The sequence below is a fragment of the Schistocerca serialis genome, chromosome 8, assembly GCF_023864345.2.
Source record: "Schistocerca serialis cubense isolate TAMUIC-IGC-003099 chromosome 8, iqSchSeri2.2, whole genome shotgun sequence".
Taxonomy (NCBI): Eukaryota; Metazoa; Arthropoda; class Insecta; order Orthoptera; family Acrididae; genus Schistocerca; species Schistocerca serialis.
In genome coordinates, this window is record NC_064645.1 from 497,419,769 (window position 1) to 497,447,509 (window position 27,741).

The window sequence follows — 27,741 nt, forward strand, 5'->3', positions numbered from 1 at the left end:
CAAACCCTGTACCGTGAGAGCTGTGGTGACAGGACACCATCTGAATTCTGGAGACATTTGTGAAGAATGATGTTTTGCTGCTACACATTTGGCAACAACAAGTGTTACCCCAGGTGCAGTTAAACTTAATTGCTCATGAAGGGCAGTCATTGTGCAAGCTGTTTCAAATTGCTGATAGAGAGCACGTCTTGCTTGAGTTACGTGCCATGGAGGCTGCCACAATAACTTTCGCTAATTCCAAAGACAGCTGAGCCATCCTGAGAGAGCCTGATTCGCCACTGCTTTGCCCCAATGCCACCTCCACCCGAATACCATCAAGTATTCCTGAGGACCTACGAACTCTCTGTGCCGTCGTAGAGAAGCAAACTGCTACAAACATTGCACTTATGGACCGTGGCGGCTAAGAGCACATGTGCCTCCCATGCTGCCCAGTGCCTGTCTAGTAGTCGTGAAACAACTCAGGCAAATGTTTGGTTGTTCCCCAGACATTTCATTCATTTGGCAAAAAAGTGCACAAAGCCATGTTTGCAACCAAGTGCCAAACATGATCTGGTTTGGCACAACAGATCGTGGCACACACCTACAGCGCCTACCATTTAAGCACATCGTTGTCCAACGTCAAATAGGCATAATAGCAGTGCTCATCATATCGCCAGCTGCAACACAACTCTGATGCTACCACCTACTACATGATCACACCCCACCAAATCACAATGACTGGTCATCACTAACCACTCTTCGTGCTTAGCGTTTTCAGTGAACACGAAATTGAATGACAGCACGCTGAGGGCTACATACTACCCAGAGGCAAAGCAACACAGTATGGCCCTTAATGGCAGTTGATGATCCTGTTTTACGCATATATGTTCACAAGACTTTGGACTCTGACAACAGTCTGCCCGATAGCTGCAAGTGGACTTTTGTGTTAACCGACATTGCTCAGCTTACCTTGGTTGCTGATTTCGTCATACAGGCTAGTTTGAGTAAGGATTTACTAAATGACTTCCTGATACACTATGTTGATGATCATACTACCCCAAAGTAAAGTGTTGCTTGATAACATACATCACACACAGGGTGGGTAACTTGCGGTAACAGTGTTGCTGCCTCAAATGACGTATGAGATTACTGGGAGTCCTATCACTGCAACTTGATATCAGACTTCCATTCCTTGGAACCTGCAAAACATTAGAGCAGCTTAGAATGCCTCCACAATGCAACCATGCTCCACTCAGAACAATGTCCTCAGAAAAAAAACAGTGCCCCATAAAGCCACAGGGTGTGGCCACTCCCACCCATGGGTGGTTTTGTCATGTATCCACTGGACTGCGCCGAAATGCCCACTTGACACCAAAGCAATTTTTGAAGAGATGTTGTTTGGATAGCCCTTGGCTCTCACCACTCCACCTGGCACCCATGTGGTGATTATCAGGCATTGAATGTCTAAGCATTCCTGGATAGATAGCCAGTACCAAACATTCAGGATTTCACAAGTTCTTTGCCGGTGCAAACAGCTTCATTGTCCTAGATTGCAGAAAGGTTTACAATCAAATTCCTGTGCAGATAAGGGTGTACCTAAAAGTGCAATGGCAGCTCCATTTAGATTTTTCGAATTTTTTGTTATGCCTTTTGGGCTTAAAAACACAGCCCAAATGTGGCAATGTTTTTTGAATGGGTATTTCAATGGGCTTCTCTTTTTGCTCTGCTTACCTTATGATGTTTTACCTTGACGACAAATGGTTCAAATGGCTCTGAACACTATGGGACTTAACAGCTGAGGTCATCAGTCCCCTAGAACTTAGAACTACTTAAACCTAACTAACCTAAGGACATCACACACATCCATGCCCGAGGCAGGATTCGAACCTGCGACCGTAGCGGTCGCGCGGTTCCAGACTGTAGCGCCTAGCGTTGTTGACATTCTCATACTTTCTGAAAATGCCCAGTCATTTGAACTGCAGTTAGGATGGTGCAACAAAGATTTACAGACTACAGAATTGCACTGAGCAAAGACACATGTTTCATTGATGAACCTGTTGTGACCTTACTACACTACAAAATTTCAGCACATGGCATCACGCTTTTAATTGACAAATTGGACACTTTCCATGCCTTCCGTTAGTCTTAAAATTTTCAAGAACTTAGACATTTTCTTGGAAAGGCCGCAGAACATAGTAATAGACAAAAAATTATTGAGTCAGATAGAAGTGATATCTGACATTCCCTAAGGAAACATTCCTTATCTATGTAAACAATTTAGGATACAATCTATGCAGTCCCCTTAGATTGTTTGCAGATGCTGATGTCATTTACCATCTAGTAAATCATTGGAAGATCAAAGCCAATTGCAAAAAGACTTCGACATGATACCTGTATGGTGAGAAAAGTAGCAATTGTTTCTGACTAAGGAAAAGTCATTCACATGAGCATGAAAAGAAATCTGGTAAATTTTGGTTACACAATAAATCACTCAGATTTAAATGCTGTCAATTCAGCTATATATCTAGGAACTACAATTACAAACAACTTAAAATAGAACAATCACATAAATAATTTTGTGGGGAAGGCAAGCCAAAGACTGTGTTTTATTGGCAGAACACTTAGAAGATGCAACAGGTCTATAAAAAGACTGCCTGCACTATGCGTCTTCATCTTCTCCTAGAGTGTTTCTGTGCGGTATGGGATCCTTACCAGAGAGGATTTATGGAGGATACTGAAAGAAAAGAAAAAAAAGGGCAGCTTCTTTCATATTATCGCAAAATAGAGGAGAGAGTGTCACAAATATGATGAGCAAGTTGGTGTGGCAGTCATTAATGCAAGGGTTTATCTCATTGTGGTGAGAACTTTTTATGAAATTTCAGTCACCAGATTTCTACTTTGAAATTGAAGATATTTTATTGTCACCAAACTACATAGGGAGCAATGGTCACAATAATAAAGTAAGAGAATCAGTGCTCACACAAATGGTAGTGTTTATTTTTCCCGTGCACCATTAAAAAGTAGTGGTGGTGGTTGTTAGGATGTTTAAGGGGGACTAAACAGCAAAGGTCATCAGTCCCCTTAAAAAGTGGAATAGTAGAGAAATAATCAGAAGGTGGTCCAAAGATCCCTCTGCCAGACACTCAAGTGTGAATTGCTGAGTAATGATTTAGAGTAATAATGTAGATCGGTAAATTTTTGCCGCCACCACCTGCCAGAAAATGCAAAAATACAAATTCCATTCACAAACACACTGGCAGCCCTCAACACAACACATAAGTGCCCTCTCCAGTGGACACCAGGAATTGGAAACTGCTTTCATGGCACTACAGGACAGCCTTGCCACCATGGTGGAGCTTGCCCACCCCGCCCTTGGGCTCACTTAGCTTTGGGTTGTTGATACCAGCCAACACACTATCAGTGCAGCACTACACCAGAGAGTGAATTGATAGTAACAGCCACTGACTTTTTTCTCCCAAAATCTGCAGCCCAGCCAAACATGTTGAAGCACTTACAACAGGGAGCTTTTAGTGATCTACGAAAGCATCTGACATTTCTACTCTCTTGTCAAGGCCCGTCCTATCACCATTTACATGTATCGGAAACCTATCATATTGCCATTCCAAAAGATCAGTGACAAGTGCTCTACACCAATTCAGATATGAGTACATTGAATATGTCTGCCAGTTTACAATTAATGTCTACCACATTCATGGCACCAATATCATCATAGCCAACAACTTTTTTTCGCATCAGCAGCTTAACACCAGCAATGAACTTGCCCATGCTCAGTTTCCTGATCAACAACTTCTACGTCTCCAACAGATGGATGCACCAGGGGATAGGGAAAAAGTATGGTGTGATGTACCTGCAAACAATCCAAGGCCTTGCATCACTCAGTCTCAACAGATAGTTTTTGACAATGTCCATAATCTAGCACCAGAACCAACATCACAGTGAAACAGGTATTGATCATTTCGTGTGGCCTTTTATCAGAAAAGATACATGCACCTGGGCTCACACATGCGTATGGTGCCAACACTGAAAGATTGGAAGTCATGTACATGCAAATGAGGGACATTTTCCAGCTTCAAAAGGGAATTTCAACCACGTCCACATTGGCCTATTCAGACTGCCTCCTGCCCCCCCCCCCCAATCTTGATGTTATATATACATCTTTATGGTGGTGAACAGATGCGCGAGGTGGGCAAAAGCAGTTCCAATCAAGGACATATAACTGAGATGACCGCTAAGGTGTTTGAGACCTCGTCACATTTCAGTTGCCCTCTTGTCATCATCACTGACCAAAGAATACAGGTTCCAGGTTCCAGCATTTTCAATAAACTGTCAAAACTGTGAGAGTTCCAGTGCCACTGGACCACAAGCTACCACATGGAAAGCAACGGCATAGTTGAGAGATGGCATTGCACTTTAAAAGCTGCACTAATGTGCCACAATTATACCTGGATGTGAACATTACCGCTATAGTTGAGTCAGTGCAAGTTGATCTCTAACAGCTGCAGGGGTTGGGTGCAGCACCTTCGCAAGCCTGTCTCAACTAAAAACATACAGTTATTCTGTAAATGTCTCTATGCCAATGCCTCATTGTTGTTACATCTCTGTAGATGGCTACTGTTTGCCACAGTAGCTATTTGTGGTCTCTGGGTGAAAGCTGGCAACAGCACCATGAGCTCTCAGGGATTATCTTACGCTGTCTTGATTATAGTGCTCTTAGGACAATGAGGACTATGCACGGCGTTCAATACTGACCTAGGGTGCACATCTACTGAGATGGTTTAGGGTGTTGTGGCTCAAGTGAAATGGGCATGGAGATGTCACAGTATAACAGCATGTTTGCTGTTGGCATTTGAATGTGATGAAGCTGAAGACTAGATGGCTGTATCAGTACATCTCGCAGTTTATCATCGAACTGTTGTGTAAAGGCTAATACAACATAATTGATTGCACTCAAGATCATATCATCGCGAGAGAGGGCATCTGTTGGGACATTAAGTTCTCCCTTGAAGTGTACAATGTTGGTCATAAATTGTCCTGCGAAGCCCAAATGACAAAGCTGGCATGGTGAAGCTTAGTTTGTGCATCAAAAAAATGCGTATGTCAGCAGTTTGTGGTCCATGACATGAGGGAAGTGTCTCACTTCAAGCATGTTTCAGAATTTCTTGATGGAAGCATATGCCATATACAGTTTGCTGTCATAGTTAAACCAGTTCTGCTATAAAGGGATAGCTTTTTATCATAGAATGCCAAAGGTTGCCACTAATCATCTATCTGCTGTTGTAGCATGGCACCTATTGCTGTCGCTGACTCATCACTTATTAAGCTGAGTGGTGCTTGCAGAACAGGGTGCATCAGCAAAGCAGCTTTGGTGATAGCAGTTTTTAAATTGTTGAAAGCAGTCTCAGCTTCACTACTCCACACCAGTCTCTTGGTTGGTCTGTGAGAGCTGCACAGAAGATCATTCAGAGGAGTGGCTTAGAATGCACAGTTCCGCAAACAACAGCGGTAGAAGCTGGTGATGCCTAGTAATCTCTGCAGTTCATGAACAGTCATCAGTCATGGGTAAATAACTATTGAGGCTATCTTGTCTTGTGGTTGCTGAATTCCATGGTCATTGTGATTGTGATTGTGACTTTTATTGGTCCCATAAATTACCTTTTGTACAGATATGTACTTCTAAAATAGGACTGGTCATTAAGCTTACAATCTAGATAATATGAAATATAAAAGTATATAAAACAGCTTACACATTAAATATACATAGGAGCTTTCACAGTATATATATAATATTACATTGTACACAATGACTAATGATGCAGTATATTCATAATATTACATGGTACAAAATGACTTATGATACATGATACATACAAAAAAAATTGTGAAATATAATTAGCTTATATTATACATCAGTGGTTCCTAGTTATAGTTAATTTCTTTAACACTGATTTCTGTTTGCTAGTTCTTTTTATGATGCATGAGATTTATCACTCACAGGATGAACTTTTGATCAATGTTTGCTAATGTAGTCAGCTACACTATAAAATTCTCCTTGTATCAGAAACTTTTAGAGTTGTGGGGAACGTTTTATCAGTTTCGAGGTCTTGTAATTCCCTTGGCATTTTGCTTGTATTAACTTGCCAGAGTATTTGGGTCCTTTTCCAAAATTTTAAGTTTATGTGGAATGCACTGCAGTTGTATTCTGTTCCTTGTGTTGTGTGTATGAACAGTCTCATTAGTCTCCAGTTTTGTGTGACCACGTAATGCACTCACAATGGTCTTGAATATATACAATGATGGAAATGTTAGAATGTTTAGTTCTTTGAAACAACTTTTATACGATTCTTTTTGCTTCTTTTTAAATATAATTTGAATGGCTTGCTTCTGTAATGTGAATATTCTCTTAATTCTTGTGATAGTTGAGTAGTTCCTCCACACTGTGGTTCCATATCACATGTATGGTTCAAAAAGTCATGATAGACAGTGCACAAGAGGTTTCGGTGAGTATACTGAGGCAGTTGTTTCATTATAAATACCACTGAGCTTAGCTTACTGGAAACAGTATTTATCTGCTGTTTCCAATTTAGCTCACTGTCTATTGTAATGCCCAAAAACTTAACTGAAGCTACTTCTTCCAGTCCTTTTTCATCTAAGAAAACATCCATATGTTCTTCTTTTTGTTTATTTTTGAAGACCATGTACATAGTTTTTTTTCGGATTAATAATTAACTCATTTTCAGAGAACCATTGTGCTGTACTACTGACTGATATGAATGTATTTTGCTCAAGGAGGAGGAGGATATTGGTGTTTAACGTCCTGTCGACAATGACATCATTAGAGACGGAGCACAAGCTCGGATTAGGGAAGGATGGGGAAGGAAGTCAGCCGTGCCCTTTCAGAGGAACCATCCCGGCATTTGCCTGGAGTGATCTAGGGAAATCACGGAAAACCTAAATCAGGATGGCCGGACGCGGGATTGAACCGTCGTCCTCCCGAATACGAGTCCAGTGTGCTAACCACTGCGCCACCCTGCTCGGTCTTTTTGCTCAAGTGCCTCCAAATTGTTGGAAACATTTAGCGCAGTCACATCATCTGCATAACATATTTTGATTTCATTTTCACATGTTTGTATATTATTCACAAATAAATTGAAGAGAACGGGTCCCATTACAGATCCTTGAGGTACATCATACTTAATGCTTCCAACTTCTGATCTGTATAAGTTAATAATGGCTACATATTGCCCCCTGTTACTTAGATATGATGTTATCCAGTTAACTGAATGTCCACGAATACCAGTATTCTCTAGTTTCTTTACTAGGACTGTATGTTCAACTGTGTCAAATGCCTTGGATAGATCAAGAAAAACTCCAGACACTACCGTCTTGTTGTCCAAGGCCTGTACGATTGATTCTGTTAATGATTTAACTGCTGTTTCCATTGATTTCCCTTTCTGATATCCGTGCTGTGCTGGAATTATTACGTTATGTTTTTCCAAATAAGCAGTTAATCTGTTTAGCATGAGAATTTTTAATATTTTGGAGAAGCCTGATACTAAAGATACTGGCTTGTAGTTGTTAGCGTTGTCGTGCTTTCCCTTTTTGTATACAGGTACTACTTTAACTAATTTGAGTTTATCTGGAAATACTCCTTCTCGGATTGTGTGGCTCAGAAAGCGGACTTCCAAATCTCTGAAGATGCATTTAGATTGATCCGAACAAAGATGCGTGAATATCTGGTACAGATGTTTGGCTTCTGAACTGGGCATAACTAATATGTCATCAATATACACATAGCAGAAGTCCAAATCTCTCATCACCTCGACCGTGAAACACTGGAATGTTTGTGTGACATTGCACAACCCAAATGGCATTCTTGTAAACTTGAAGAGGCCAAACAGAGTGGTGACAGTGGTTTTAGCAATATGTTCTGGAGCTACTGGTACCTGATAATATGCACACACCAAGTCTAAGGTGGAGAATATGTGCTTGCCATAGATGTTTAAGATGAAGTCCTCAATGTGCGATACCAGGTAACCATCCGGGATTGTCCTTGACTTTAGCTGTCGATAATCACTGTACAGATGCCATCATTTGTTCTTCTGGGGCACTACGTGTTACAATGAGGCCTAGCTGATGGTTGAGGGCTGGCAGACACTCTGCACAAGCATGAGAAAGAATTCTTGCTTAGCTATTTTCAGTTTCTGAGGTGCCAAGTGACACGATCGAGCATGGATTGGTGGTTAGGGAGTTGTAAGAATATATGCATTGTCAAATGGCTTACTGGTGCTACGGTTGGTAGCTGGCTAGTGACCTCCAGGAACTGTTCAAGAAGTTCTGCTTAGGGAGAGTCACCAACGATTGTCCAAGAAGCTGTACCATTCACACAATGTGCAGTTTCTTGACTGGCCAGAGTGGTAGTCATACCAAGTACTTGACAATGTCTTATGTTTGATAGCAGGCCATAAAATGACAGAAAGTCAGGGATGTCACATTCTCTACAGTAAATTGCCTCTTGAACTTACAATGTAGGCCTTGGTTTAGTGCATGTGTCATGTGACCATATATCTTTAATGTAGACCTGTTGGCAATGAAGAAGTGACAACCATCATAGTTAGAGTGAGGAAGATGAATGGATGGATAAACAACCACATCCAGACTAGTACCCCCAAGAACTCGAGTTTGGTATAGAGGTTGGTGACGAACAGTCAATGGCTGCTGTTCGGAAAGCCAGTTGTCATCATTACTGACTTCCTGTCACATTTCCCTTCTCGCATGACAGATTGCTTCTGTATGCATGAGGTCCAAGCCTTCTGTGGTACCAGAAGATCTTGTTTGACAAAGGCGATTGGTTGCATTTTCCAAGTGAGTGATGTTGTTGATGTCAGTGACTGGAATGTCATATTCACAGTGCAGCGACTTGCACAGTGAGCTCCATGATCTGCATCTGTAGTGATGCTATGACAGTATTGGGCAATGAGCTGACAGTTGCTATCACTGCAGGCAGATACATCTCCTCGATATGGTCTGTCCTAGCACATTGAAGTCTCCGGCACAGATTGTAAAGATCTTCTGTGCACTTGGAGGGAGATATGAGAGCCAGATGTTCCTTAAAATGTCTTCGTAAATAGCACTGCTTGCTAGTATTCGTAAATGGTGTAGCAACTGTGAAAGAGTCTGGTCTACTAACTCCTTTGTTCCCGGCAACTTCTCAAGCCATTTTGCCTCAGACTGCAATAGACATGTTGCATGGCATTCTTCAGAGTCAGTGCTCAGTGGTAAGGCAAAAATACCTTGCACTTTGATAGCCATTTCTTTGTTACGTGTAGTGACAACATAAATGTACTTAGGTTTGTCAGCTGTGTTGTTGGCGAGCACGAATTGACTCTTGAGTCGCGTGAACCGTAGAATGGGGCTCTCCAGCCAAAAAGGTGTTGGTTTGACAGTGACTCAATTAAATGAAGCATTCATGGGCATGTTGACAGATAGTGCTGGATCTGACATTGCTAAATCTCAATACGCGGATTGTGTACAGTGCAGCTGACATTTGAAGTCTGTTGGTGGTGCAGTATGTGGTTCACTTGGACTTGATGTTTGGAATGACACAGCATGGATACTACATTAGTTGACATTGTCTGTTATCTACAATCACGTTGGGTTCACCAAAAATGTTGCAGCTTGTGAGAAATTAACTTTAAGGCAATATTTACTGTATAAAGTGTTCATACAATGCTATCTGAGAACACATCAATGTGAAAAACAATAACAGAATAATTGTATAAAACAAGGCATAAATGATTTCATAGGTATTACGTCTTAAGTGTAATCACTGTGTGACTTATGCACTTCTGCACCTTATTGCACAATGATGCACAGCCTCTACAAGGGCAACCCCTTGCACATCCCATCAGAATTCCTCACCCTCACCACTATGAGATGAGCAACAGCTTCCGCAGCTGTTGCAACTGCAGAAACACTTAACATGAATATGTTTCCCTCCAGTGTCACACCATGGGTTTCACTCATCCTTTGTACACAAGCCACTAGCAGGCAGCTCACACTCATTCTTCAAACGGGCATTGTATACATGCCATTATAACTGTCCCGCTCAGGACTCTAGCTGGTTTTACGACAAGATGAACACACCGTGGATACAGTCCAAAACAGCAAGAGCATCAAAGTCTCCATAGAGCGTGTTAAGCCCATTTGGGTTTCACCATCACCTTCTGAAAGCACAATGATGCCAGGGGACCTCACACCCCTCATCCACTGTTTCTGGCCATTGGCAGTTCCCTAAACCTCCATGCCTCGGATCCAGCTGTGTCACCAAGTGTAGTTCATTTTCATGGCCTTTACTCCCAGCTGTCCACACATGGACTGGTCAAAAGGTCAAATTTAAACACTCATTTTTCCCCAGTGCTCCACACTTTAGGTGGAGGTGGGGGGTCCTCTATAGGAGTGGCATAATTGACTAATCAATATGTGACAATTGAAGTATGTCTTGATTTTCTCATTTTCTTTGTTGCTTCCCATTCTTCTTTGTTTGCTAATGCTTACATATATGTATTTTGTGGCTGTGTACAGTAAAATTGAGTTTATTTCCCTGTTACTCCCATGTATGCACATTACATGTAAATCACTGTGTCCCTACAGATCAAAGGGTAGGGTATAGAGACTATCTGAAGGAAAAGATCACAAAGTACAAATGGCAAATGATAATAATGTCAATGATTAATTAAAACCACCACAATTTATTGTGTCATGACCACTTTCATTCTTAGAACATCATCATGTTGTTGCGAAGTCATGCCAATATCACCATGTAAATGGTCTTGTTGTCATCTGTAATGTTAGAGATAAAACCCGTAAACAATGACTACAAAAATTCTTCTGTCTGCCTGGCAAAAGCATAGTGAGCTGACATGGCATGCCATGCTTCCCCCAGGTGATTCACAGAATGTTTGTGATAACTGTTAACAGGTTTTATCTCTTAATGTTACATATGATATTGGCAGAACTCAGCAACCTGATGATGATGATCTAAGAACAGAACTGGTCATGACACGATAAATTATTTAATAATACAACTGTGGCAGTTTTTGTTAATCATTGATATTAATTTAAATGAACTGTGATGTTCAACATGATCAATAATGTTACACATCCAAGACAGTTAACTGATGGCAAGCCTTATTCACCTGGTGATCCCTGGAGACTGACCAGGGTGGGGAGTATGTTGAGAATCAATTATGTGCTGAGGATTCTTGTCTCTGAAGTCAGTTCGTCTTAAATCAGAGTTTGGATGTTGTATCTTTGGCTTTACATCTGATAGTATCATTCATCATAATACACTATGAGAGAAGTGCTAACTGTGTTATAATTCATGGGAACATCATATAACGAGACACTCGTTATCAGGTTTCCAGAAGAAAACTGTCATTAGACAACTGAGGTACTCATGAGAAAATTGCAAAGAGACAGAATGGCTGGCCAGTGCTTACCTACATAAAGCAAAATTCCAGTATATTTAAAAATGAAACTCTATTCCCAGCTTTCAGCCAGGCATTCTGTCTTCTTGTAATTTAACAGTTTTCCCAAGTGATTTCTCTTTTTGATGTGTTTCAATGAAAAAAATCATCCAACAATTTATTTCACATCTCATGCTTGTGAAACCTAGGCTAGAAGCAAAATGAGTTAAAAGTAGAAAAGGAAAGAAGTGCTTTGTGGATATTGGCTTGATTTCAAAAAAGATAAACTACAAGAAGAGTAAATGGTCGGTACTCAGTGACAAAAGAAACACAGATGAGGAACCTGGATACCTTAATGCTATCTGTGCATCTAGAAAAAGCTTTTAAAATTAAAGTTTGACACAAGATGTTATTAAGTATGAAAATAATGAAATAGTGCTGAGGAAGACCAGTAATCTACAGTAATTAATAAATGAAATCCAAGTACAGATAATAAAAAATAGAAATTAAAAATGACAGTCTAATGTTAAAAATTCTGCAAGGTTGATTTGCAGAACCTTGCCACTGCTTGGTAAGTAGAATCTCAGAGAGGCAATCAAAAAATTGAAAGGAAATGTCAAAACCAGAAGGGTAGTTTGATTAGAAAAGAATGGGAAAGAAAATTGGCCAGGACTCTTTTTAAGAGTACACCCCAGCAGTTAGTTGAAATAATTTAAGGAAATCATAGGAAACTTAAATCAAAGTGACTGGACAAGTATTTGAATCCTATTTCCCCAAAATATGTGTAGTGACTGAACAATTATGTCATCTTGCTTTAACTTCAAAAGTTGGATAAAAACAAAGAGGATCAGACACCAACACTGAGTGAAATTCTTCATAATTAGAGACTGGAAGGAGCAATTCGCATTGGCTTTGAAGAAACTTTCAGCAGCCAAGATCACATTCAGTACTATTTACTCCTGATGACTGACTTAAACAGTTAAGATTGTCATCTTCTGATCTTCAAAAAAACTTTTGTTATATGTCCTGTTCCATTATGACTGTATCACATTCCATGTTGTTATCTTTCTGCTCACTATACGAGATTGGAATAATAGAGAATTGTGAAGGTGGTTCGATGAACCCTCTGCCGGGCACTTAAATGTGATTTGAAGAGTATCCATGTAGATGTAGATATAGATTGTATGTAGCACATTCCAAACATGTTCATTAAAAATAAAAATTGGTTTCTCACAATTAAAAACAACACAGTTAAAAAGTCCGCACCTACAGAACATCACACTGATACATGTTAGGTGCAGAATTGCATAACTGTGCACATGTTTATGTTTACATGATGAGGGAGAGAGCATTCCGTCTTCAGGCCACAAACAGCCTATTGGGACCATCCGACCGCCATGTCATCCTCAGGTCAGGATGTGGAGAGGAGGGGCGTGTGGTCAGCACACCGCTCTCCCGGTCGTTATGATGGTTTTCTTTGACCTTAAGCTGCTACTATTCGGTTGAGTAGCTCCTCAATTGGCATCACGAGGCTGAGTGCACCCCGAAAAATGACAACAGCACATGGTGACCTGGATGGTCAGCCATCCAAGTGTCGGCCACACCCGACAGCGCATAACTTCGGTGATCTCACGGGAACCGGTGTATCCACTGCAGCAAGGCCGTTGCCACATGATGAGTAAAATGGTATTTAACTCATCATGTAAATGTAAACATACCATTTAATCTGTTATTAAACATAAACATGTGCACAAACATGCATAGTTGTGCCATTCAATATTTAACAAGTATCAATAGAATGTGATGAGTATGGACATCCTCAGTTATGCAAGGTGCTTTTTCACTATTTTGTTTTTATTTGCAACAAACCTGTTTTTATAATTGTGTAGGCTTCCACGGCCAGAGTCAGTCGACATAATAGTTTTCTGCATGTGGTACCACATCATAATGTATAAAACTGCTGCTGCTGGAGAAAAACCAACGTTTCAGCCACAGTTGCAGTGGCCTTCTTCTGGGCCCACTGGTCACTTCTGGGTCTACTGGTCACTACCAGGCCGCTGCAACTGTGGCTGAAACGTTGGTTTTTCTCCAGCAGCAGTAGTTTTAGACATTATGACACGGTACCACACTCAGAAAACTTTTATGTTGAGCACATCTGTTTTTATTTTTAACAAACCTGTGTCAAATGTGCTATGTAGTATCCACTATAATGTCAACATGGTGTGTATGATACAGTCATAATGGAAAGAATGTAGTACAACAAATTTTTTGAAGATCAGATGATGATGTCTTAACTGTTGAAACCAGTCATCAGGAATAAATAGCATTGAGTGCGATCTTTGCTATTAACAGTTTCCTCAAATAGCTCTTCTGGATGAAATCATAGATGATGTGAAAGAATGTCAAATGGGATGGAAATCATAGTTTCCTTAGCACAGAAACTGAAAACAAAACAAAGTTTAAAGTAATGAATAGTAACACAAAGAATGTAACAACTTACTAAACAGAAAAATTTGGAAAGCCACAATAAAATAAGGAAACAAGTTATGCAATTTATGAATATCTAAACAGATCAACAAGGACACTGGGTACAGATATGGAAAGATTAAAGAGGCTCAAGAAGTTATGTCACCTTACAAAATAATTACACAAATATGTTCTCCAATTTCAGTGAGAATACACATTACCAAAATGAAATTATGTTTTTTCCTATTATTATGGTTTATTTTTAGGAATGGGCCTACACATTTTCAGTATGGATGTCCTTAGATCGAAAGGAAAATTCACTTGAAAAATCAATAAAATTATGAGACAGAACTATTGGTCAGTAATTAGATTTGGGGGAGTATACTTTAGTAATGCTGATGTGCGCATATAACAGTACATGAAACTATCATCTCCCTTCCCTGTGGATGTACTTTTATGTATGTCTGTCAGTAGTAATAAACTTTTACCTGTTAAAGGTAAGTACTGGCTACTAATGATATATTATTTCTGCATTGTTTGGTGTAGAAGTGTGAATCCTTATCAGTTACCAAAACAGAAACAGTACAACGGGGCACATACAAAACACATTGAGTCCTTGGTTGGTTTTCTTTCTTATATCTTTCTCCTTCTTGGCCTAGAAGACTGAGTGACACTTCCTTTGCTTCATTACCTTTCCTAAATGCCTTTTTCTTTGGATAATGTACTTGAGAATGTTTTGAAAGCTAGTAGGCCAATATTTTTTTCAGTTTGAGTTTCTGTAGATAACACTCTTTGTTCAATAGAAAACAGGTGCTTTTCTTCTATCCTCCATAATGGGTATCTTCAATTATGAATCTTGAATTATACTTAGATCATTCTTATATTCAATACATGATCAGTTGAGCTTCACTCCAAACATGTAGTATGAACAGAATGTCTGAAAGGTATTGACATGGGACCATTAAATTTTAATCCAAATTCTATAATGTCTATATTACAGAAAATGAATAATGTAGATAGTTGTTTGAAAATTTTATTCAAAACTGTGTGACAAAAAACGATAACATGCAAGTGTTTGATTGAATTTTTTCATCATTTTTGATGTTATTTTCATTTTCTTTGTTATGTTTACAATGATACGACATTTACAATCAACTTAATTTACTTTTGTATTACTCATTCTGATTATATACATTTCTACAAAATTATGTGAGGTTTCAACAGTTTTCCCGAAATAAGTGCACCATCTATTTATATATTGTTGCAGATTCCTGCATCACAAATATCTATTATAACTTTTATAAAATAAGTTATGCAACATTTACTGCATATTGTTTTAAATGGGTTATGCAACATTTACTTCAGGTTATTTTAACTGAAATAAAGTCTTGAGAATCAGGTTCTGCCTGAGAAACATATCATTTGTTTCTCGATTAAAAATAAAATTTTATGAAACATAAAGATAAATACAAGAGAAAATTGATAAAGAAAAAGAAGTATTATAAAAATACAAAATGTCACTCTGAACTGTTTGCCTCCGTTTATTGCTGACTCGCTTTGCGCACGTCTTGACCGAGCACAAGTTTTTGCAGTTAAAAATTGTTCGGGATGCTTGTCTTCTTGATGACAAAGAAATATTCAGAGGCTACATTTTAGTAACTAACATTAAAGGAATATGGCACGTTCACTGAGATTTCTCTATCATACATCTGCTTATAACAAATATTATACAAAATATAATGCTAGGAACACACATCTGTTAATGACTTCATAGCTATGTTCAAGAGCACAATGGGGCAATTAGAGTGTGAGACAGTTAATTTGGAAATATTAGAATTTCCATGTAACACAATGAAGCACTGTGGTACAGATGACTATACAATTATCACATGATTCATTCCTTACATATGAAACATTCAATCCTCTGCTCCTGGTTAACATTAAATTAAAATTGGCAAAAATGAACAATACTGTTAAAATAATTGATTAATAGCATCACTGAAGTCATGCTACTCTTAACTAAATAAAACTTTTTTTATGAAACAATTCTTAACACAAAGGACTAATACATTTACAGAACCAACAATTGCTGATAAAAATCAGATTGTTGTTTCTATGGCAGTGATCATTACTAACACTTAACCTCTCCACAAAATACTAGAACACTTTCTGTGTGCAAAAACATCAGACTGAACACATTATCAAGCTCAAACTTATTATGCATAAGAAATTCATACGTCAGGCTTTTGCTTTCTTAAAAGGAAACATTAGAAAGAAAGAAAGTTATATATTTCTTGCTTCTGGCATGCTGGTATGAACTGAACTACTTCCTTTTTCTCCCGGGCATGTTTGAAGTTAGATACTGACATGTGACAAGTATTTTGTTGTCTGTTGCTGGAGTAATTTGACAACCACATCACTGTGTCTTGGCACATAAAAAATTTGCAGATACTAAGCACATAAATTCTTGAGAGTGAAATTACCACTCTGAATACTGTATGGCACATGAAGGATGATGAAACTCTCAATGTAACAGTATGTCTGAAAATGGCACTTTTAGAACTACTCGTTTCAGCTTTATCTGTGAAAGCTCAGTGGCATGTCATACTGGTACAACAGACATACATTAATAATATGTGCAATTTTGGTAAACTTCTGAAGCAGACATCAAAGATAACATAACAAGTAAATTTAAAATATAACTTGTTTCTTGTCTACGTTGCCAATGCAATAACCGTTCTCTTTACACACGTCAACAATAACCAATAAACCTACCAGCAAAAAGTTCGCTTTACATTTTTGTTTTCAATATCTTAGCTGAGGAACACTTATCCATTTCTCTGTAGAGTGATAATAAGTTCTACTCTTCAGACACTGTTTCTGGTGGGGTTGACCCATCAAGTGGAAATTCAAGGCCCCTTAGTATTGCCAGCAGCCCTTTGGAATGACCTCGCTGCTTGCAGGTAACTTTCAGGGTAATTACAGTACTCGCAGAATCCAGGAGGTCCCTGTGGCCCAGGTGCTCCACGTACACCAGGTAATCCTGTTACAAAAAAGGAGAAAATGACATGCTTATAAGCTGTCTCCAGTTATTACATGCATGAAGTAGTGTTGTACTATACTGTTGTACTATATCAACAGACATTCAAATCATTATTAAAAGCATTTGTTAAAGGGTACGGTGACCACTTTTAATACAATAAAAAATATACCTACAGTCTGACTCATTTCTCTATAATAAGTCACCCAGACAGTATTTGCCTCTCTTTAAGAAGACATTCATATTTTCTTGATAAACATTATCTGCAACTAATAGACCATTGAACTTCAACAGACTGGTCTTGTTAGTGTATTACTCTATTTTATTTTCATTGTACTGCATCAAAAAGAAAACAGATTTTTACCTGGTCGTCCAGGTTCCCCTCTTTCCCCTTCCCTTCCTGGCAGTCCAATACCTTCTGGTCCAGGTGGCCCTGTAGAAAGTGAAAGGATACTGAATTATACATGTGGCATACATCTGATTTTACATTTGATGTGTTTAAAAGAGAAAAAATAACATAAAAGAGTACAGGGGAGCATGGTAACCATATGTATTTAGTTTCTGAAGCTTGTGGTAAACATGATGCCTTCCAATTACTGCTTCTCACTTTTGATTCGTGTAAGTAACAAACAGACGCAGGGCACCATTTGAGCTGTGGAATGTATAATGAGGGAAAGTAAAAGAGGCCAGTTTCCTGTTAGTTTTGATGGATGGAAAGCAATTAAGATAAGCTTACAGTTACTACTTATTTATTTTTAACTGAATATCTTATTGAAACTTGCAATTCATCATATTATTGCACGGATGTGCTTTCAAAATACAGCAGTTTACCATACTGGATATGGTTGCATTAGTATGTAATGGCAAACTGGGGTACAAGCATGCTAAAAGTGAGCAGGTGTGCAGGATTCTCACATTAAATACATTATACAATCTGGTGGTACTTGTAAACACTGTTTTCTAATTTTGTAGTAGGCTATATAAATTGATATTATCATGGTAACTTCTTCATAACAGTAATATGACAGTTATCTCATTTAACAATTTGCTTCAAGCAACAACCCAGTACTTTATTTATTTGACACAATTTATAGAACAGACTGTAATGAAATGGATACCTGAACTTCTCACATCTGGTCTGTTGCCAGAAATTAAGATCATGCTTTTTTCCCCCTTGTCAGATGCCAAGAAATTATACACCACTGACAAAGTCTTACGTATTAGAGAAGTTGGATGGGTCTCTGAATGCCATTAGAAATGATGAGAGAAAAACAAGGGAAACTGGGAAAGCCATTAAGATTTGGAAATTAGCTTCATTTACTGCAGACGTCACCTGTTTCACCTTGTCTCCGTTGTCGCGAACCTGTTTTCAGCAAGGACAGACAGACAGATTAAGCAATACACTTTGACATTAGTAAAATTATACTTTGGCTTAGTATGCATCATCCTGAGATGCCTGGCATTTAAGTATATCAAAGAAAAGAAAATCCCTGAGAATTTTAAGAGAGACAATGGCTTGGCCATTAAAGGCTGGTTATATGGGTTTCAGAAAAGAAATTATCAGATAAAATTGAGGCAGCCTGAAAGAACAAGTTTGTATAGGGTCATGTCTTTTAATGCTGAAGAGAAACAACTATTTTATTCAAATTAAGAAAATAGATAAAATAAAGGTATGGAAAGTACATAGCATATATAAAATGGGCATTACATTGGTTCAGAAGAAATCCCTGAAAATTTACAGACCTAAAGGAGGCAAAAATGTAGGAGCTGTGATTTCTGCTGAATGAAGGTGAACCATTACAGGTTTTTTCTGCATGAATGCTGCTGGAAATTATATGTCATCAATGTTAGTCTACCACACAAAATGAATGGCTCCAACACTTCACTTCAGAAAAATGAATCAACTGGAGCAGCATACAAATGGTGAAAGAACCAATAGATTAATTCTGAGTTATCTTTTGATTAGTTAGTACACTTGAACAAACATTTCAGAAATTGATCCTCTTTTTCTTATCTTGCACAGCCATACCAGTCTTATTTCAAATTTAACATTTTAGTACTGCAGAGAGAATTTTATCCATGTTGAATCATTACTGTCACATGCATCTAATCATTTTCAACTGCTTTACTTGACTTGATTTGACTTTCTTAAGCCTGCTGAATGATGCACTGTACAGGGAATTGAAAAAAATTCCTTACAACTTCAAGATATCCACAGGTGACTGAATATGGTGTACCTGAGTGTTAAAAAAAGTCCTTCAAGAAAATTACCACCCTGGAGAAAGCAAGATTTTCAGAAAATGATTTTGCTTCAGCCAGTGAAATGAAACAGCTTGCAGCAGAAGGAACTCATGAGCCTGACATTTCAAATTCTGAGTCATTTCGAGATTTTTCAAGCACTCAAGTCCACCAGTATTCAAAATACTAAATAACTCACAACAATCTGAAGTTCTGTATGAAGATTCTCAACCATCTACCTCCAAACAAATTCTTGTACCAAAATATCACCAGTTTCTAAACTAAAACCCAACATAAACATAAGGAGAAAGGCATGTGAAACACAACACTCACAAATATTAACAAGCACTCTCCATGAAAAGGAAGGTGGAATAAGCTGACAAGAAAACAGAGACTGGTTTGAAGAACAGGAATAAGAAAGCTGTATGTAGATGCTTTACAGAGCAATCAGAAAATAGGAAAAGAAAACCGTAAGTAAGGAGAAAACACCAGAGTCATAGGAGGTATCAGACATTTCCAGCATTTGTGATAATGATGCTGACTATGATAACTGTCTTACTGGTACATTGAAACCGCTATCTCCACATAGTAAAGAAACTGATGTGTTATGCTGCTGCGTAGACAAATAAAGAGAAAAAAATGTGGTCCTTGTGTGTTTGATGTTATGGTTGGAATCATGTTGTTTGTACCAAAGAACAAACATCACAGGACTAAGTTTGCAATGGGTGCTTATCCAAGAATTGAAAATACTAAACATTGTTGAACTGTTAAATTGAAGATAATTACACATTCTGTATTACTGTTTAAACACATTTCAATATTCCAATTTCCTAACAGAATTTGGTGAGTAACTTAAATGGTGCTTGTTTTCATTCATGTACCTATAACATTAGCCTCTCTTCTTAAATGTGCGATTTCCTAACCACTCTGTGTAATTACCCCACAGGCATATGTGTGTGCAAGGCAAAAAAGGTTGGTTAGGGGGAGGGGGTGGGGGGCTTGAAGGGGCAGGATAAAAGGGGTCACTTGAGCCATCTCCTCCTCCCCTTGGAATCTGGAGTGTATTATAGTGAGACAAGACAAAGGCTTTTGCAATTGCTGTACAACTTATTATCTTCCCACTCCTCCCCCGCCCCCTCCCCAATAAATTTCTGCACATACCCATGCCCATAGGCGAAGGAAGGGTACCATTGCATCTTACTTATATTTGTAGTTAAACTTCATTGTACTGTTTTTTTACATTTAAAATGATTTAGCATAATAAAGGTAGAAAAACTACATTTGGTTCAACCCTTTAGTCTCCTGAGTGGGCGCACCAAGTTTCTGTCACTTCTGACAGCGTAGCTGCAGGACAGTCATTGAATTTCTCACTGCAAGAAAAGAAACTGGGGGGAATATTAAAAAACAATTGTGCAAAATCTATAGAGCATCTGTTGTTGACAAAAGAACAGTTAGTCACTGGGAATGAAGGATGAGGTCATCAGAAGGCAGTTCAGCGGAGCTCCACGATTTGCAGCAGTCGGGGAGACCATCTGCGGCTGTCACACCCGACATGTTGCAGTGATCTGATGGTGTCATTTGTGAGGACAGATACATTATGACTCGAGAAGACATTTTGAGGATGATGAGGAGGTGATTCACACAGTGAAGCACTGGCTCTGCCACCAGGACAGGATTGGTACGACAGAGCAAACACGCCCTTGTTTCACACTGCAGGAAGGCCATAGAATGGGAAGGAGAATACATGGAAAAATAGGATGTGTAGATAAAACACAAGTCTTTTGTGTATGTAATTCTCATTGTGTTCAATGAAGAACTGTTGAAGAAAAGAAAGTGTGGTGCATTACTTTCTGCGCAACCCTTGTACAAATTAACTGTAGCTCTGCAGCTATTCCTGTATGTATGTTTATTTCTAACTTGATGCCAAGCAACACCAAGCTAGCCAACACAAAAAATGTCCTTCTTCAACTACATATTTTGCTTGAATATTGGCAATTTTGGAAGGACTCAGCCGAAAATTTCTCAGGAGCTTTCTATTTTTACCCTTAACACATTTTATGTAGATTTGAATATGGATTTTATTTCCACATATTGTATGTCAGTTTATGTTTTATTGTCATATACTCATTTTGCTTTATGAAATAATTTTAATTAATGACTATGCATACTGCATTTTAAATACTGGATGTGCAATACTGATCAGCAGGACACCCCCAGGCTATCAGCAGTACTTACTATTTATGTGTGTGTAGATATTGATTCTGATGTAGTACTTATATCAGATTTTTTAATGATATGTATGGCTGATAAGCGTGGCTACCAGTGATGTTATTAACTGTTATTTTTATTTCTCAGGTATTCCTAGGCTTTTTGCAGATTGAGCTTTAGCTAACTGAACTTAGTTTGTCACACCACAGTTTGTCTATTTGTAACGGATCTGAAGAGGACAGTAGCTGAAACTGGTAATTCTATAACTTACGTGGTCAAGATGCACCTTTACAATAAAGTGTCATTTCTGGAAGTTTTGGAAGAAGAGACGTGAGAAGTAAGAAGGGAAAGAATAGGAAAAATTGGATTACAACACGTATGTCAGCTAAAACTGATGAAGATCATTCTGGAGAAAGGAGGGGGAATACAGAAAGGTGTACAATGAACTACAAAGTTTTAATGACTGGGGTACAGAGGGGTGAATGGAAAGATAGTGTGAAGATACTGAAGGACTGTAATATCAAGGTACTTTAGAATCAATGTATAGAACAATTAACCTAAGCAACAAAGAGCCAAGAAAAGTCATGAAATAGGCTATACTAAATGGAAATGGATTTATAATAGTGCACATAGAAGGGAACAAAGACTTGTGGAAGAAGTATATTGAAGAATTATATAAAATACAAGGGGTTCATACACTACTAAGACTGGGATGTCAATTGGAATGTGATGACACAGACTATGGGCAAAAGATACTGAGATGTGGACAATGCCATTAAGGATCTCATAAAGATGAAAGCAATGGGCTGTGATAAAATACCAGCTGAAGCCTTAAAGGCTTTGGGACATAGAGCAAGCTGCGAATCAACCAACCTTTCAACAGGATATATGACACAAGCATCTGTCCTGAAGATCTGTTCAAAACTCTTCTAGTCTGTTTAAGAAAGAAGTACTGTAACAAAGAATGCAAAGCTCACAGGAAAATTAATTTCATATGCCACATTACAAAAACCTATTGTTACTCAGATTAACAGAAAAATTTGAAGAAACCATGGTGGGGAAGATCAGTCTGGAGTCAAGAAAGGAAAGACAACATGACATCCAATTGGATATCTGTATAACAATAATGAAAATTCCTGGATGGAAAAAAATGTAAAATAAAGGAAAGACAACCACATACCTGTTGCAGATTGGTGTGGGGAACACAGAAACATTTAATCGAAAACAGGTAATATTAACATTTGATCTCTCTGCCTTTTCTACTAGGAGTACACACACACACACACACACACACACACACACACACACACACACACACACACAGGCACCCAAATGTCCACACTAATTAATTAATCTATATATGAATGATTGGCAAAATCAGTGAGGGTTTATCTTAGTAAAATTAACAAATACAAGTATTATCAGGCAGGAACTAGGAACTCTGACCACTTGCATCATGGAAATTAAAGAAATGAAACGTCTTACAGATTACATTGCACAAGAGCTGAAAACTACATAAAACACATACCAGGTAGGCCACGTGGTCCCATAGGACCCTCTATTCCAACTCCCTCTGGTCCTCTGTCTCCTTTGTCACCTCTCTCTCCAGGGGAACCAGGTGGTCCACTTGGGCCCACTGGACCTGGGAGGCCAGTGAAGCCTCTCTCTCCCTGCAGGCCAGGTGGTCCTGCATCGCCTGGAAGTTTATAAGGGATTGGTGAGAAACAATTGTTAGTCATAAAGTGGAAATTTACCTCCATGCAGTAGATTATTAACAATTGAAATTTAAAAAAATGCATTTACAGAAAATGTTTGTTGCGTTGCCAAAAGACTTATGCCCTGTAACTGCTATATAACTTTAACTCAAAACTTAATTTTAATTCTATATTCACAGTGTGGGGAGTAGTCTATAATTTATTTATTAAAAATCTCTGTTTCAGTGAAATATACCTTATTGTGGTAACATTGTGCATTGATGTAGTGTTGTACTGTATATGGGATGTGCAAGTGTTTAAAAACACTGCACCATTCAAACATTTCATGCCAGACACTAGAGGTGCTGCATTTATACACATATGTGTTGTGGTTTTGTTATTCTTTGATTATGCTTTTTATATTTTGTATCTTCCATGCATGTAGTGGAGTTTGTGCACAGTTACAGCATGTTATGATATTTGTTCTCTGCATATTAAAGTTATTTTGAATTGCAAGCTCGGAACAATCAAACAAACCATGTATTTCTCACCGTCTCCTGTGGCTGTGACCAATAAAGCTAATGTTAATGGTTTGAGGGAATTTTGTGTAGTTTGGTTCCATCATATTAAATACACACACAGTTTGTACCAAAAAAATGGTGATAACAATGTTATTTACCTGCATAGTATCATTGGATTAATGAGCGCTTGCAGAAGAGATTTGCAAAATGACTGATGCGAATCTTGCCATGTCACGATTGACTGTAAGGCCACACAATGCAGCTTTGTGGTTTGTGCAGGAGTAGACCAGTTTTTTCTATTCTGGAATTTCGGCAGATACTACCAAGTTTTGTGCTTGTAGCAAACCTATTAGACCATCAGTATGCCACGGAAGTTCAAGATATGATTACCTTGCCACCAGAAGCTAACTCCTGCAACCAGCTTAAAGCAGAATTGATCCAGCGATTTTCAGCATCACAGGAAGAGCAAATCTGTCAGGTTCCTGCTCAGGAAGATATTGGAAACAGGAAGTCTTTGCAATACTGGTGGCACCTAAGCAACAAAGTAGACAAGGGAACCATTCTGGACAGCTTTCCTCACACAATATAGAGTAGACATTTGCTACTGCAATTATAACATTACAGTCTGACACCCACTTTGTCATAGTAGTGGAACTGGCAGATAAAATGTAGGACATGATGACATCGGCTTCTGTCAGCACAATCACTTTGTAATGCACTAGTGTGATACCAACTGTTTTGCATGGAGATTATGACACCTTGGCGGCCAAGGTAGATCTATTGATGCAGCAGATCAGCAAACTGTTATCTCAACATGACCCAAACATTAACAGAAGCTGTAATCAATACTGCCAATGTTCACACATCAGATCATTGATGACCTCTTCCCCAACTGAGCCTGGGCAGCAAGGTATCTGCTGGTATCACCAGAAATTCAGTGAGCAAGAGTGCAGATGCACAACCCCCTGCACTTTCTCAAATGGTAATGGTGGTTGGAAGTAGGTGCCTCCTCCAATAGCCAATTAGTGTCTCCATGCCTTTTTGTTAGTGATCAGGGGTCCAGTTGGAAATGTTTAATAGGCACTGGGTCCAATCTGTCCATTTACTCACAGACTATGTTGCACAGGAAGCAACCACTCGCCTTATTCTGTCTGACTGCTGAAAACAACTTGGTCATAACAATGAATGGCAGGTGGGTTTATGACTAGACTTTGCACAGGATTTTACTGTTCCAGAGGTCGCCGAACCTATCACTGGAGCACCCTTCCTCACCGATTACAATCTACTGCTGGACATGAAGTACACACACCTAGTTGACACCACAGGCTTAACAGCATCAGGATTTCAGTGGGATGCAGCTGTTCATACTGCCAAAGTAATTCAGGTGGCAGATAGTGAGTACATAGAGCTGCTGCATGGATTTCTGGTTCTGACATGACCTGCTGGAGTGCCTAAGGAGGTAAGGCATGACACCGTCCACTACACAGAGACAACCAACCGTTCCACCACATCTTGCAGACCAGATTGTCTTAAAATTTCAAAAGCAGAGCACGACAGTATGATTCATGAAGGTGTAACGTGATCTTCCAACAGTTCCTGGTCCTCACCATTGCATTTTGTCCTGAAAAAGGGTTGTGCACGGCGGCCTTGTGGTGACTACCGAGCCCCAAATACCAGAACAATACCTGACAGATATCCAGTACCATCGTTACTTTACTATAAATATGTATTGAGTGGTGAGGTTATTTATAGCATTCTTGACTGCACAAGAGCGTGCAGTAGTTGTACGAGATATTCCCAAGGTGGTGACATCACTTATTTTGACATGTTTGAGAGCATACAGGTATTTATAACTATTGGATGCACAAACACTGCTCAAACATGACAACACTTCATTGACTCAGTGCTACAGGGCCTAATTTTTTTCTTTCGCTTACCTAGATGATATTTTGGTTTTTTCGTCATTGGAAGAGCAGCATCGGCAGCTTTTAGCAGAAGTGTTCAAGCAGTTGGAACATCATGGCGTTGTCCTGAACACCATTAAATATGTTTGGCCAGCCCCAGATTTACTAGGGCATAGGCTAACAGCAGCAGGATCGCTACCATTGCCAGAGAAGGTGGAAGCCATCTTACAGATTTCATGCCCAAATATGGCCAAGGAATTTTGTTGATTTCTCCGTATTTTATATTTTTATCACCATCATGTGCCACACTTTGCCAAGTTACGGGAGCCATTAACTCCTTGTAGCACTCACCGGCCCAAACAACAAGGGTAACTTGCCTATAGCATGCACTGATAGTGTATCTGTGGCATTTGAAGCAGCGCTACTGGCACACCCTGAATATGCTGCACCTTTGGCACAAGTAGTTGATGCTAGCATGATGGTGATCAGTGCAGCATTGCAGCAACAATGTGGTGACACATGGCAACCACTTGTGTTTTTCTTGTGCAAACTATCGCTATCAAAAAAGCTGTGAAGAGTTTAATGACAGAGAACTTCTGGCCATTTATGAGTCCATCAAATACTTTGGCTTCACCAAGAAGCTAGAGAATTTATCGTCTATGCTGAACACAAACTGCTAACTTATGCCTTTTGCCAGAACAATATGAACTGCTCAGCTAGCAACACAGTCGGTTAATGTTCATCTTGCAGTTCAGCACAGATATCCGGCACATCTCTGGTACAGGCAATATGGTAGCCGATTGTTTCTCTAAGGTTAGAAGCATTACCAGCACGGTCGATTATATCAAACTCGCCGCCCACTCAACAACCAGATCAAGAACTGAAAGTACTTTTATCAGCAGGAATATCAGCATTTGATCCTCAACTTATACAAATTCCAGAGAGTGATATAAAGCTATACTGTGACATGACCAGGTCAATGCTGAAGCTGTTCTTACCTATTGCCTTCAGAAGGGATGTCTTCAATATGCTATATGACTCGCCTAGTGACAAATCGTTATGTGTAGCTGGGAACACAGAAAGATTGCCGTGAATGGGCAAGGTGTTGTCTTAAATGTGTGCAGCAAGATACACCACCACGTGCAAACATCAGTAGGGAACTTTCCTGTCACAACAGCCCATTTCAATCATGTCCTCATTGACATTGTTGGTCTATTGCCATTATCTGATGGCCTACATTACATACTTACAATGATAGATTGTTGCACCCGCTGGCTGGAAACTGCACCAGTGGACAACATTATGGCAGAAACTCTGGCTTTTGCTTTTGTGTCTTATTGGGTGTCATGATTTGGCTGTCCATTACATATTATGACAGACAGAGGACGAAAATTTGAATCTGAAATGCTCAGACAACTCACGATGTTTCATGGGACAACTCACCACAAAATGAAGAGTGATCACCCAGCCTGTAATAGGACGATCAAGAGATGACACTACTCACTTAAGGCAGTACTAGTGTGCAACAACACTGAGTGGACCAAGGCCTTTCCCATGGTACTATTCAGCCTCAGAAACATTTTCAAACCAGATATAGACACTTCTTCAGTAGAACTGGTGTACAGTGAGATGTTGAGGCTTCCTAGAGAATTTGTGGAGACAAACGCTCTGTCATAACCAAGTGATGATTGACCAGCATTCCTACTCGAACTGTGAGGAGACATGGCCCGAATCTGTCCACACCGGCCTCACAGACATGGTACAGCCACCACTTTTGAGCATCAAGACTTTAAAACCTGTTCACACATCCTATTAGGCATGGAAGGCATCAAACCATCCTTGCAGCCGCCATACTCAGGATCCTATGATGTAGTCACAATGGGAGACAAGATTTTAACATTTCAACTAACACAAGGGTTACCATTGTTTTTATAGACATGATTAAACTGGCTTAAATCTTCCAAGAAGCAATAATGCCAGAGTTTCCAAGATTATGACCCCACTCAACAACCACCTCATCACCGACTCCACAGCCATCTGTGCAAACTCCATCAGTGGACCTGCCAACACATACTCAAGATCTGGTTGCTGCATGCCCTTCCCAGCACAGCCATCTGTGCAAACTCCATCAGTGGACCTGCCAACACATACTCAAGATCTGGTTGCTGCATGCCCTTCCCAGCCTGCTATTTGGAATAATGCTCC

The 27,741-nt window shown here is 39.2% G+C and overlaps 1 protein-coding gene across 1 annotated transcript in view; it reads right to left on the minus strand.

Annotated features, from left to right (window-relative positions):
- Window positions 1-14,948: 14,948 nt before the first annotated feature.
- Window positions 14,949-27,741, minus strand: part of LOC126417090 (collagen alpha-1(IX) chain-like) — a 317,794-nt gene continuing 305,001 nt past the window's right edge. The window contains exons 21-23 of the mRNA XM_050084985.1: window positions 22,946-23,113; window positions 17,336-17,404; window positions 14,949-16,974 (exon numbers count right to left, since the gene is read on the minus strand). Of these exons, the coding sequence (XP_049940942.1) occupies window positions 16,841-16,974; window positions 17,336-17,404; window positions 22,946-23,113 (371 nt within the window). The 3' untranslated portion in view covers window positions 14,949-16,840. The remainder of the gene's footprint in view (window positions 16,975-17,335; window positions 17,405-22,945; window positions 23,114-27,741) is intronic.